Here is a 13321-nt window from a genome sequence, read left to right on the forward strand (position 1 = left end):
GTATACGATGAGATATATCTGTTGAGGATGTGTCGCACCATGTCAGAGATATGTCGGAGTGATATGGGCCATGACCAACTTTGGATCAGGATTGGTCGTTTGGTCTTGAAATTGGATATCAAGGTGGTTGCATGCACGCAAAGTCATGGATACTCAATGTCAACTGATAGATATATATATCCCAGCTGATGCCCGTGATCGTGTCTCTGTTCTCAACTCAACAATATATTTGCTATATTCTCATCCACCATGCCGGAGCTATTCGAGATCAAAGCATTTGCCGCTCTCCTCAAGGCATCTCTCACCGATACACCTCAACACTTTACGATCGTCACCTATCCGAAGCACTGTGGTAAAGATGCGATCATCAACAAAGCCGATGCCGAAGCTGCGATGGGTACTCCGATTCAAGTGGCTCTGACCAAGTCAGACATCTCTTCCTATGGTAAAGAGCTGGTCATCCGGATCAGTCCCACCCGGGTTCTCATCTGTCACTTTGCTCTTCATGGTCATGCGGTCACCCTGTCACCACAGCAACTCAAGATGGCCGATGTCTGTCGAGAGGCAGGACTCCCACCTTTCACACCACTCATCTTCCGAGCTCTCGGTGATCACAACTCAATTGCAGTCATCGATAGGAACAAGCTGTGCCGACTGGCTTTTGTTCAACTCAAGGATGGTGAACTCTTTGAGACTTGTAGGACACAAGGTAGAGGTCCTTGTCCTGTCAAGGAGTCCGAGCCGTTTGAGCAACTGGTACGATCCATTCCCTCCCGAGGTTATATCAAACGGAACTTTTCTCCTATTGCCCATTATATCTATTCAAAGTAAGTCATCGGACTTGGGACTTGGGTCAGTATGCCAGCTGCTGACAGTGATATGTAGCCAGGATCTATTCAATGGGTTCGGTGGTTGTATGATCAACGAGCTCCTCTTCTATGCCGCCATCCATCCCCTCACACCCACCAACATAGTCTTCAATCCAGATGACACCCGCTATGTGGAACGACTGTTCAAGTCAATCTTCAGCTCCACAGCTTACACCAATAATGTCATACTCACAGCGGAACGGGCAGGTAGGATGGGTAATGGGTTTCATCATCCGATGGGTCCGACACAGTACAGGAAGAAGATCACCCGAGTCTACCGCAAGACAGGACCAACTGGCAACACTTATGTCCCAATCGAACTGGCTCAAGCAATGATTGACCGAGGCCAGGTCAAACCTATTCCCATCTCCCCAACCCGGGTCAACAGACAAGCCCGAACTCCAACTCTGCGTATGTCCCTCCCTCTTCACTGTGTCAGACACATCAAGGGCAAGTCCGGCAGGTACTACTACACAGTCATCGACAACTTCCCTCATCCACCTCCGGAAAAGGTCAAGTGGGAGGTCATCCCTCGGTTCTCACCTGGCTATCGGTCTCAAGAGCTATTGCTGGACAAGGCAGAGCCGTCGATAGGATGGGCCAGCTTCTTTGACACTCAGACCATGCTGAGGATTGAGAGCAGTGCACCTCTCAGGAGACATGCCGACACCTCAGCAGGACATGGTCGACCAGTCAAGACTCGGATGCTGGCTGCTCATCGAGCCAAGGTGCCAGCTGCAATGATGACACTGTTCAGCAGAGTTCCTGCCAACATGCTGGCCGACACTTTACAAGCTGGTCAAGCTGGCAAGGATCAACTACAGACTTGGTTTCTAGCATGGACTCAAGAGCATGAGATGGCCAGCCGAGAGGTTCAAGGGGTGTTGGCTGGTGATGCAGAACAGGAGGAGAGGAGCTCGAGGTGATGACCAAGTAGGATAGGTATGCATAGAGATATGGCGCAGATGATCGCAGGAATCTAGAGTGCTCACCATAGCAAGTCGCAATGGATCGCAACCCATCCATCTTCTGGCGCAACCTATCGCAAGTCCCACCAGGCTTTGTCGCAACCTGTCGCAGCTAGCATACATGCAGTCGCATCCTGTCGCAGAGGGATGGGTCGCAATCTGTCGCAGGGGAGTTGTGATGACGAGGTGAAAGATATAGGTCGGTGGAAGGGATTTGTTGGGAACCTCATCAGTGGACAGGGACATCGGAAGGGGAGGAACCAGAGGTGATGGAGGATCAGTTGTTAGCTCATATGATAGCTGGGATGAAGTATGATCCACTGGTATGCATGGGCCAAGGAGTAAAAACCAGCTGGAATTTATATAGGGCATCAGAGGTGACTGGACTATGGTGGGGAGGAGAGTCGGAAGGGATGGCTGATTGGTAGACTCACAGAGGTGACAGAGCTTCAGTTGATAGCTCATATGATAGCTGAGGTCGAGTATAAGAAGATAGTATGCATGGGCCAGGGAGTAAAAATCAATTGGTTGTACACAAGTGCAGTACATCAACGAGAGACACACAAGACATGGAAGGTGATCTTGATGCCGTCATTGAGGATGTTAAACTTTCCTGAGAGTACCTACTGAACGGTCATATCGTATTCTCATATTGTGATACCATTGCTCTTCCACCACCATGCCCAGTGAAAACCACGCCGACCGCTCAGGAAAGTGCAACCTATGTGAGAAAGACTATGCGGACTTGTTGGATCATATCAAGAAGAAGCACAAGGGTCACAAGTTCACCGCAGGTGAGATCTCCAACACTGAGGTAATCATCTGCACCTGTGGTCGAGTGGTGCTCAATCAAGCAGGACTTTGCAAGCACAAGACTCGGTTCCACTGTCCCGATTATTCACCCATCCATCGTCCCAAGCGGTCACCCAGCTCATCTCTAACACCGGCTCCCTCAATAGCATCTCTCCTCCGTCACTCATCTATCAGTTCTCCCTTGAGCTCACCTGGTCCATCCTCATCCCGTGCCAGACCACTGTCAAGTTCTCCTTGACACCTCCTCCAGCATCCTCCTCTCTTATCCGACCTTCACCATTGTACTCCCCTTGACCTCACCCCTCAGCTCTCCATTGACCACACCACCTCTTCGAACTCCTTCAACACCAGCGACTCCATCAAGAGATGCGGCTCAATCCTTATCACCCAGCAGCTTGCCCAGCAGCTTGCCCGTCACTGGGTTACAGCTCAACTCCCCTCTCCCATCCGTTCCTCCTCAAGGCTGATAGCTCCGGTGTCTTATGTCTATGAACCTTTTACAGATGATGATATGGAGGTGGATCGGCTGGAGGGGGAGGAGGAGCCGGAAGAGATAGAAATGATAGCACTATCTGACAATGGTTCTTCCTGGTCAAACAATAGATCGGACTCTGAAGATGATGAGGACGAGACGGTGGGGCCAAGAATGGTATTATCCCCTTCCTCAATGTCGTCCACCCCTATCATCCAGTCTCCCATTCAGTCTCCCGCACCTTTCCTTCCGTCACCACCACCACCTGCTCCTGATGGACTCCAAACCCCCTTCACTCCAGCCCTTACTCTGTCTCCCCTCGACCATCACCTCCTCCGTCCCAACCTCAGCTTTCTCCCCTCGGCAATCACCACCTCTCTCACAGTCTCCTCCCTCCGGTCCATCACTTCCGACACCGTCCCATCTGGTGGGTGGTCACCACCTCCTGCACCACCACCCGAACCACAGTTTGATATCAGAGATCTCCCGTTCATGGAAGGATTTCAGATGCTTCCCGATGTGGTGGAGGGCAGGATGGCTCAGCTGAGGAGGAAGCCTATGGATGTGGATAGATGGGAGCTGGTACTGTCACCCGAGGAGTACCTTTGCAGGTTTGAGAGTTCCCTGGCCGATGTCCAACTCATCAGCAGGGCTCCCACCAGGAAGCTCCACACCACCTACCACCGAGGTCCTGCCTTTGACCGATACCTCCTCCTGGCCGAAGCTACCCATCAGCTCTGGGTGGGAACTCAGTACAAGGATGGGTTCTTTGAAGAACTCAACAGGTATCAAGTGGCCCAGCCCGGTCGGATGGTTCACCAAGCTACCCTCGGCAATGTCCATGTCCCCACCTCCGTCTTTGTCCACTGTCTCATCTCGGCTGGTTGTGATGCCATCCGACTCAAAGCCTACGGTCAGAAGATGCCCATCCTGAATAGGTTCCTCACCACCGAGCCTGCCCAAGTGGATCACAAGTGGGCAGAGCACAACGAGTGGGACATAGGTACCAGCTTTGGGTCTGACTACATCTGGTTGTTCCACTCGGCCACCGGTGTCCACCATGGCGTCCGTCATTATCCCATGATGGTGCCAGGCTCGCTTGACTTTGGGACCGTCAACCTGCAAGCCATGGATGACAACCGTCGTCAGTTCTCTGTGAAGATCTACCCGAGGATCGTCCATGTGATCAAGTCATTCAACAGTCATCTCCAAGGGGTATCCCCAAGACACTCCGGGGCATACGGTACCAGGTCAACTCGGCTTTGAGGATGATCCACAGTCTGACAAGCAAGGATGACAAGGGATTGGGTGGGTTCAGGATAGAGGTCACCGTCAGAGCACCCAGCCTGAAGGAGGCTACAAGGATAGTGGGTGCCACCCGATTCTTTGATCCTTCCTACTGGCTGGGCCGGGGTGATGGACCCCACTTCCGTCACCCGCTGGATGCCAAGCTGGTCAGCAGGGAGGCCTTCCTGCAGAATGCCCACTGGGTGTATGATCAGGCCGAGACCAACCGGATCTTCAGCGGTCGGGATGGTGACAAGCCAAGCAAAGCTCAGATTCAAGCTCTCACCGACATCCTCAATGGTCTGGGATGGAATGCAGGCTTCCGCAAACCCAGCAAGTCTATGTCCCAAACAGCCTGGTGGACCGGAACTAGGTGGATCCTACCTGCTTCCCTGCTCTCTCAGCCAAGTATCACTCTGATCAACAGATCAGCAGGGTCTATGATCTGGCTCGGAACTCCATGGCCAATGGTATGCTTCCCTGCAAGAAGGAACCCGATGGACATCGTCACCACTACCAGCGGAACAACCCTTCACCATTCAGGATCAGGTGTGCGGCTCCTGGTTGTAACCACAGGCTGGCTCGGGAGGGGATTCTGAGGGTGGATAGCAGAGCTGGTCACCGCTGGGTTGATAGACGTCCCAGATTTGGAGCTGGAAGGGGACTGAGTAAGGTGAGTGTCGCATTCTGTCGCATCCCTCTCCACCACCTGGCGCACACTGTCGCCCATCCCTCCCCCTCCAGCGCACACTGTTGCAGCTCTCACCATAGACTGTCGCATCCTGTCGCAGGTGACCTCCCAGATGTGCAAGCTCTGCGATCCCCTGCGACACTGTGTTACAGACTGTACGGTGAACGCTGACTGTGAGATGATCGGGTGCTGACCGGTACAGCCCATGCTGAAATTTGATCCCGTCACCCACCCCACCAGTGTACCGAGTGGGTGAAAATTAATTTCCATGCATACATCTCAAGTCCTACGCATGTACAAGGATTTTATGCTGACAGAGTAGCTTTCCCTCTACCAGATGATATAGGTTTGGTTGCTTGAATGCATGCGTGGAGGTCATCGGGAGGCTACTGGGTCACCACCGGCTAAGGGGTCAGGCTAAGGGGTCAGAGGTCCGAGTGAGTGAAAATAAATTCTCACTCATCACACATCACTCCCATGCATGTGAGACTATTTTATTCTGACTGACCGAGTCGCTCCCTACCAGGTAGCATACATTCTGTCCCACTCATACATACCTGGTCGACACTCTGGAGGATTTTCAGGCTGCCGGTCTAAGGGGTCAGATTTGATCCCGGGCTAAGGGGTCAGACCACCGAGTGAGTGGAAATAAATTCTCACTCATCACACATCACTCCCATGCATGGCAGACTATTTTATCCTGCCTGACCGAGTCTCTCTCTACCAGGTGATATCCATTTGGTTGCTTGAATGCGTCGATGGAGGTCAACGGGAGCAGACTTGGTCATCGACCCCTAAGGGGTCAAGTTAAGGGTCGGACCACCGGGTGAGTGAAAATAAATTCTCACTCATCACACATCACTCCCATGCATGTGAGACTATTTTATTCTGACTGACCGAGTCGCTCCCTACCAGGTAGCATACATTCTGTCCCACTCATACATACCTGGTCGACACTCTGGAGGATTTTCAGGCTGCCGGTCTAAGGGGTCAGATTTGATCCCGGGCTAAGGGGTCAGACCACCGAGTGAGTGGAAATAAATTCTCACTCATCACACATCACTCCCATGCATGGCAGACTATTTTATCCTGCCTGACCGAGTCTCTCTCTACCAGGTGATATCCATTTGGTTGCTTGAATGCGTCGATGGAGGTCAACGGGAGCAGACTTGGTCATCGACCCTAAGGGGTCAAGTTAAGGGTCGGACCACCGGGTGAGTGAAAATAAATTCTCACTCATCACACATCACTCCCATGCATGTGAGACTATTTTATTCTGACTGACCGAGTCGCTCCCTACCAGGTAGCATACATTCTGTCCCACTCATACATACCTGGTCGACACTCTGGAGGATTTTCAGGCTGCCGGTCTAAGGGGTCAGATTTGATCCCGGGCTAAGGGGTCAGACCACCGAGTGAGTGGAAATAAATTCTCACTCATCACACATCACTCCCATGCATGGCAGACTATTTTATCCTGGCTGACCGAGTCTCTCTCTACCAGGTGATATCCATTTGGTTGCTTGAATGCGTCGATGGAGGTCAACGGGAGCAGACTTGGTCATTGACCCCTAAGGGGTCAAGTTAAGGGTCGGACCACCGGGTGAGTGAAAATAAATTCTCATTCATCACACATCACTCCCATGCATATGGAACTATTTTATCCTGGCGCTGACCGAGTCCTTCTCTACCAGATGACATAACTCCTATCACATACATGCTTGCATGGTCGGTAATCTGACGGATTTTCATCCACCCAGATTTGATCCCGGGTTAAGGGGTCCGTCCAACCGGTCAAGGTGAAAATCTTTTTTCATGCATCCCACATCCCACCCAGCTCCATTTCGACTTCAGATTCGGGATCGGCGCCCTCGGCTCTGCCAGATAGGCCTCTCAGATGCATGCATGAAAATTTCACCCCGACGGTCCCCCCCAGGTCCGGTCCGAGGTGCCCCCCCCCCCCCCCCCTCCCGATAACGGGCGTGTAACCCAACCCCCTAAGACATATCCGACAAAATCGACGAGATAATCGAGGCGCTAAAGACGGAAGAGTAAACGGAAACCACGCAAAAAATACGGAAAACACAAAACAACAAAAAAAGAGCCGAAAGGCCAAAACCTTTTGTAATCGTCAAGTCCCGTCGTCTTCCCGTGTAGTTGCGCAAGCGGCAACTACGAAAGGTTTACGCACAACAACTAACCGTAGAATCTGAAATCAAACTCCATGCATGCATAGCCCTAATCCATACCTTTCCAATGGTATAACTCTTGTCGCAATACATGCGGTTTCGATCGATACCCACGATGTTTTAGTCGGCCTTGTAACCCCCTAACCCTCGTAAAAACCCCAAAATGCATTTTGGTATCAAAGGGTAAGGGCGACAGTCCGAAGCTCGTATAAATCAAGAATTGCGTTTTGGTATCAAACCCTTTGATACCAGGCCTCGGTGGTTAGTGGAACACGAGATCGACTGGTGACATCGCACAGCAATGCGAAGGGTCACAGAACAGAGCATCTCCACACCAGAATCTTCCCCTGCTAACGCCGCGTCATACGATGTTGACCGGGGCAGAGAATGCATGCACAGAGAATGCATGCTGTATGGTATATACTGATGGCGGGAACCCGGTCTCTCAATTTACAAACCACCTCATTCCACGTCGTCGCCGTGCACAGCCGTTCTAATAAGGCATAATACCTATCGCTTTCTTCGTGGCTTCGTTAATGCTGGGCGGGCCATAGGGATGCAAGATATTCCAATCGGCGAATTGGTCCTCCTTCAGGACGAAGTCCGTCGGATCGTGAGACTATCAAGCCGTCAGAAAAGTATCCTTCACTCGACAGTACAATCCCAGACGCTTACCGTCATGTAGCCTTTCTTAAATGCCTCGACCTTGCGCTCTCTTTGCTCCTCGCTCATGAACTGTGCCGGTTTATAGCATGTATCTGAAGCCGATGCGTCAGCCGCTGGATAGAAGAGCGAGCCATCCCGTGACACTCACACACTGCCATACGCTTGTTGTCCAGCTCCGGATGGGCTCCATAGTGGACGGCGCGAGAATCCCACAAGACGAAATCACCTGGCGCCATCTCCGGTTTGACCCATTTACACCCTCTAGCGTAGAACCACTGGAGCGTCTCCTCGGTCCAATTGAACAGATCCCTCTTGATCCAGCCTCCTTCGGGCTACGTGACTGTCAGACTTGTCAATCTTTTCGTCGACTCACTGGTGAATGCTCTTTGAAGTATTGGGCAAACAATGGCGCAGATCCACTGAGTACGGCGAGACCACCATCACGAGGACCATTGGGCAGCTATGCTTGACTTCAGCATCTTGTACCTTGTAGCATAATGTATAGGATCCTCACCAAGTTGAGGAGACCTTGGATACAATGCGCCCATGGGCGATAAGCACTCTGATCGGACTAGGACAAAGCTCAGCTGTAGTCTTTTACCCTCCTCCTCTGGAATTGACCTACATGCGGCCATGGTTCCTTTCCGTGATCAGCCTCATCTGGGGTAGGTATTGCAATCGTCCCTCCATCTGTGGCCTGTCAGCTGAGATGAATTGTCGCCATGGGGACAGACGCTTACCGAATGATACTGTTAATTCATCTGTACCCCAAATCCGGGCGAATATCTCCCTTACGCCGGGTTCCGACTTGCAATCCCAAACGAATTGCGAATGCGCGAAAGAGAAGCTGTAATGGCCGCTTGTCAGACTTGTACCGTTGGTCTTCAAAGTCGCAGACTCACTGATCGAAAAGACCCCCATAGCGATGTTTTGGGATATTCGTGGATTTATACGTAGTCGGGTCATCCCGTTTGTAACCCATGTTGAAACCCTCAAGCCATTTCTCTCCTTCTTCCGCATATCTCAGCGCTCTTTCCTTCGGAACGGCTGCTTTCACCAACGCCCACTGCAAGATGGATCAGTAAGTCTAGGCAGAAAACGCGATTAAACTGACTTACGCCCTTATCATGTAGATCCCGTTGCCACTGCGGACTATCAGTTGTCAAAGCAGCCAGCTTCGGGCTAGGCTTATCAATGCCTAAAGGTCCTCGAGGATCATCCCAGAGATCTTGAGCTGGTGCCCACTGAACCACATTTCTTGCGAGCCGCGGTGTCTGGGTCCAAATTGAGGTTGTAAGTCTCCTGACGGCTCTCGTGACAAGCATCTTAGGTACAAATGTGAACGAATAATCTTACTCTCTACTTTGCTGCTTGGCAGCGCTCTCTCAGAGAACCTTGATATAGAAATTTGTTGGCAGCTTAACTAACATCATAGCTGCCTCGGTAAGCAGACTGCCGTGCGCGGGTGGTTGGTTGATTTGCACCACAAACTCCTGATTCCGCCGAACAGCGCGTCATATGCAGCTACGCGGAAGGAAACCGGCCATAATCGTCATGCAGATGCCAATCAGAGTGCCATCCAGTCGTTCGAAGGATGAATGCACAGTGGGCTTTTCTGAACACTCGTTTCCAATGCCATTCACAGCTTCTGCGGTAAGTTGTTCGGCAGACTGTGGACCGATCCGTATGTAGCATTCTCGGCTGCAGTAATACCCGTACCATCTACTTCAGAGTGCATATCAACCCCCCGGCATCAACTTCCTTGTCACAGCTCACGCCCTGCAAAACTGTTAAATGTATCTCCCTTTGTCGGTATCATCAACTCAGGTTCCGGAAATGGTTGTGTGAAGGGACGATCCTCACCTGAGCAGGAGTCCATTGAATCACTCAATATCCTTGGTTGCGTCCTCGGTTCTGCAATCTTAGGGGGTTTCCCATGACCCATTGGCAAACCCACAAGAGGATTTGTTGCTCATCTGAAGGATATCATAAGAGGAAGCAGTCTCTAACACTTCGATGAAACTGGAGTATTGACAGTAACGAGTCTCTTTGTTCATGTCAGCGGGAGAAAGTTTGCTGCATATGCTCGTCATCGATCTGAAACGTTAAATCGCAGCTGTCAAACGACGCAGGGGAAAGATAGGTGTTCAAAACGCCAGATGAGGAAACGATAGGCACAAATTGTGTGTCTGGGCTGGAGTGCGATACATGGGATGTCTGAAGAATGATAATAAATTGCTTGCCTGCTCCTTTTACGTAAAGCACGGCTTTCATGGCAGACACGGAAGCATATTCGACCCCCGACCAATGTCATCGCTCCACTAACAATGAATCCTGCAATTGTCCATTGCTCTGATTCGCTTTCTTCGATCTCATGACACCCATCATTAGACCGATTTTGAGAAGCATAACATTGGGTTACATCCCTTCAAGCCCTCTTGATACAGCGACAACCCCCTATGAAACTCAACTCCCAGCCATCGCTCGTCAACCTGCCTTACGCATCCCACAACAGGAACCGTATCGCCGACTATATGTGATCACACCACTGGAGGCTACAAGTGAAATAGCGTCAATGACAGGAGATACGGACGAGGAAGATACGCTGCGCAAACGGAGTAGATCAAGCACGGCTTGTGACCAGTGTCGTGAGCAGTCACAGCTACTCCTCCTCTTCCTGACCATCTGACAAAACCGACATACAGGCAGTCGCAAAGTCGCGTGTGATGCTCGTACACCTTGTCAGCGATGTACCACTGAAGGGAGAGAGTGTGTATATGGGTCAAAGGTACAGAAGACTCCGTTGACCCGAGCTCGCATGACGGAACTAGAGTTAAGGTAAGTGTCTGTTACCAAGGACGGGTGAACTGCCAAAAAATCATTGAATATCCATGCACAGGCTAGAAGTGCACGAGAAGCTTTGGTCTACGACTGCTTCTAAAGTCAGTCTGCAGCAAGCGGAAGATATGATTAAGAAGAATGGTCTCGAAAAGACCCTTGCGACCCTCAAGCTGGAGCAGAATGGTGCAAACATGGTGAGCACCCCTCTATCCTGAAGCCCCCAACCTAGCAGCAGTAAAGACTAGTTCTGATCCGTCGACATGTCATCCTTAGCCGCTAGACGAGATGACAATGATTCCTGCCTCAGTTAAGCCTCCCACAATGGATCAAATGGACCCTTCTGTTTACAACGACTCTGTGCTCTCTCACATCCCACGTCCGCCTATGAGCTCTTACAATGATCCCAATCTTTCCAGGACTCATGATGACGATATACCGCGTACTCGTGCAACTTCGCCTTTGACCTTTCTGCCTCTGAAGTCTGCATACCATCTTTACCAACATGATGAGCCCTATGTAGACGACTACTCCTGGCAGGAGGGCGCTTCCACAGGAGAAGGTGACCGAGGGGTACTTGATGGGATGGGCGGAGAGCCAGCGTCTATCTTGCACCGAGGCAGTTCCTTCGTCGGCTTGTCAGCGAGTGCGACGTTCCTTCATGCTATCGAGCAGCTGGTGTCGCGTCGGAGGGATACCAATGGGAGCAGTGTCGGCTCTTTATTTCCGCTCGCGGGTCCATCGACCGGGAGCAGTCATCGTGGATTCGCGTCGCCTTTCGGGAATAGCCTTATCGATGGTCGGCACAAACAGGTCAAGGATCAGGCTGATCCTAGGCGGATGGTCGTGCCTCGTTGGGCAGATGTCAAAGGTCTTGTTGACAGCTACTTTCGTTACTTCCGTAAGTATCGTTTTTTTTCCTCTCGATGATGCCGTGAGTGCTAAGTTCCTCTTTTCGGCTAAGATCATATGAGTCCACTGGTCCACGAACCGACAATACGAGCTCAATTGACTGGTGCCCTCCCGATACCTTCGGGAGCTGGTTCAACCATTCTGCTCAATATGATCTTTGCTCTGGGAGAATACGACAAGGCTGAGGCTTCCGATTCTCCGCAAGGCGAAGTCTACTATCGAAGAGCTAGGGATGCCTTACAGACCAGCTGGCTTGAGGAGGGTAATCTGGAACTCATTCAAGGTCTGGCTATTATGGCCATCTATCTTCAGCAAACGAATCATCCAAATGCCGGTTACTTGTGTCTGGGGTCAGCAATCCGCATGGCAATCGCACTCGGCCTGCATATGCCTCCAGCTCCAACCAGGACCCGCACCAGTTCCGACGCTTCCACCCAATCATTGGCATTCCGTAAAGAGCTCCGTGTTCGTGTCTGGTGGTCGATTGTTGGGCTTGAGATCGGATGCGCCATTACACTCGGTCGACCGAGTGCTGTTGCACATGCCGAGCTGGCTTCGTGTGTTTTCCCAATCAACTGTGACGATGAAAGCTTCACAGTCTCCTCCTTGGATCCCCCAACCGATTCCCCTCATCCAACTGTTTATTCTGCTCTCAACGTGCAATGTCATCTTGCTAAGGCAGTCTGCCAAGTATACGATAGGATACTCCACTGCGATCGGCCACCTACAATCGAACAGATACGCTGGTGCGACAAGCGTATTGTGGAAGCCTTTGAGACGGTGCCTCAAAGTATCCGAGGGCAACCCACCTTGGGTCCCAATCGATTGGCACTCGCCGTGCAGATGTGGCGTATGCGAGACCATCGAGCCATCTTATATCGGCCTGTTATGTTAGCGGCGGCCTTTGCATCTTGGCAATACCGTATTTTTGACCCTAATGTCGAAGAGTGTGTAGAGTGAGTGGCCGCTTTTTGTAAACGGTCGCGACAGGTTCCCTGGTACTAACCTGTCCTTTCAGGGCTTGCCGAAGACTTTCTATCGATAATCTAAACGATATCAGCCATTTCGTTCACACTGAACCTCAACCACGGCAAAGAGGAGCGGAGTGGTATATCCTGTACTTCGGCTTTCAATCGGCCCTCACTCTCGTCCTGTCCATCATTTGGGAGCCTCATGATAGATCGGCACCGGTGTGGCGAGAAACGCTTGATATGTCAATCCGACTGTTCCGCTCGCTCAGATCGATGCAACCAGTAAGTTACAGATGTCAGCGGTCGAATTTAGCACTGATGTACGAGTGTCTGACTAGATGGCAGATGGCTACGCTGATAGGCTCGAAGATTTAATCCAAACCAGCGTAAGCGAAACGCAAACAGATGTCGCTGAACCAACCGAGACCACGTTTCAGCCCAACAGTACTGCAGATCTCGACTTGCAATCCATCGATTGGTCTGGCTTATTCGATTCCGTCTACAATTACAGTGAGCTAATGACGGGGAACGACGCGGATCCTCATACCGCAGGAGAACTATCTGACTGCGTTGATTGGAACTTGCAAGGCTCGTGACTAGTGATACAAGGTACATGCATGCAATAAACGCATCTGCGAGGACTGA

The 13321-nt window shown here is 51.3% G+C and overlaps 3 protein-coding genes across 3 annotated transcripts; 2 read left to right on the forward strand and 1 right to left on the reverse strand.

Moving 5' to 3' along the window:
• Window positions 1-249: 249 nt before the first annotated feature.
• Window positions 250-920, forward strand: I302_106401 (uncharacterized protein; the record flags this gene model as incomplete). Its single annotated transcript, XM_019195837.1, has 2 exons — window positions 250-827; window positions 890-920. 2 exons carry the CDS (start codon window positions 250-252, stop codon window positions 918-920), a joined length of 609 nt encoding a protein of 202 aa, XP_019042252.1.
• Window positions 921-7782: 6862 nt separating this feature from the next.
• I302_106402 (uncharacterized protein) lies at window positions 7783-9280 on the reverse strand (the record flags this gene model as incomplete). Its single annotated transcript, XM_065870270.1, has 9 exons — window positions 7783-7908; window positions 7965-8047; window positions 8104-8287; window positions 8329-8415; window positions 8470-8526; window positions 8581-8645; window positions 8696-8802; window positions 8858-9021; window positions 9074-9280. The coding sequence occupies 9 exons, from the start codon at window positions 9278-9280 to the stop codon at window positions 7783-7785; spliced, it is 1080 nt and encodes a 359-aa protein (XP_065726342.1).
• Window positions 9281-10329: 1049 nt separating this feature from the next.
• Window positions 10330-13272, forward strand: I302_106403 (uncharacterized protein; the record flags this gene model as incomplete). Its single annotated transcript, XM_065870271.1, has 7 exons — window positions 10330-10603; window positions 10661-10793; window positions 10855-10990; window positions 11070-11694; window positions 11758-12661; window positions 12724-12958; window positions 13015-13272. 7 exons carry the CDS (start codon window positions 10330-10332, stop codon window positions 13270-13272), a joined length of 2565 nt encoding a protein of 854 aa, XP_065726343.1.
• Between the last annotated feature and the right edge of the window lie 49 nt (window positions 13273-13321).

The sequence above is a fragment of the Kwoniella bestiolae genome, chromosome 5 (genome assembly GCF_000512585.2).
Source record: "Kwoniella bestiolae CBS 10118 chromosome 5, complete sequence".
NCBI classification, from domain to species: domain Eukaryota; kingdom Fungi; phylum Basidiomycota; class Tremellomycetes; order Tremellales; family Cryptococcaceae; genus Kwoniella; species Kwoniella bestiolae.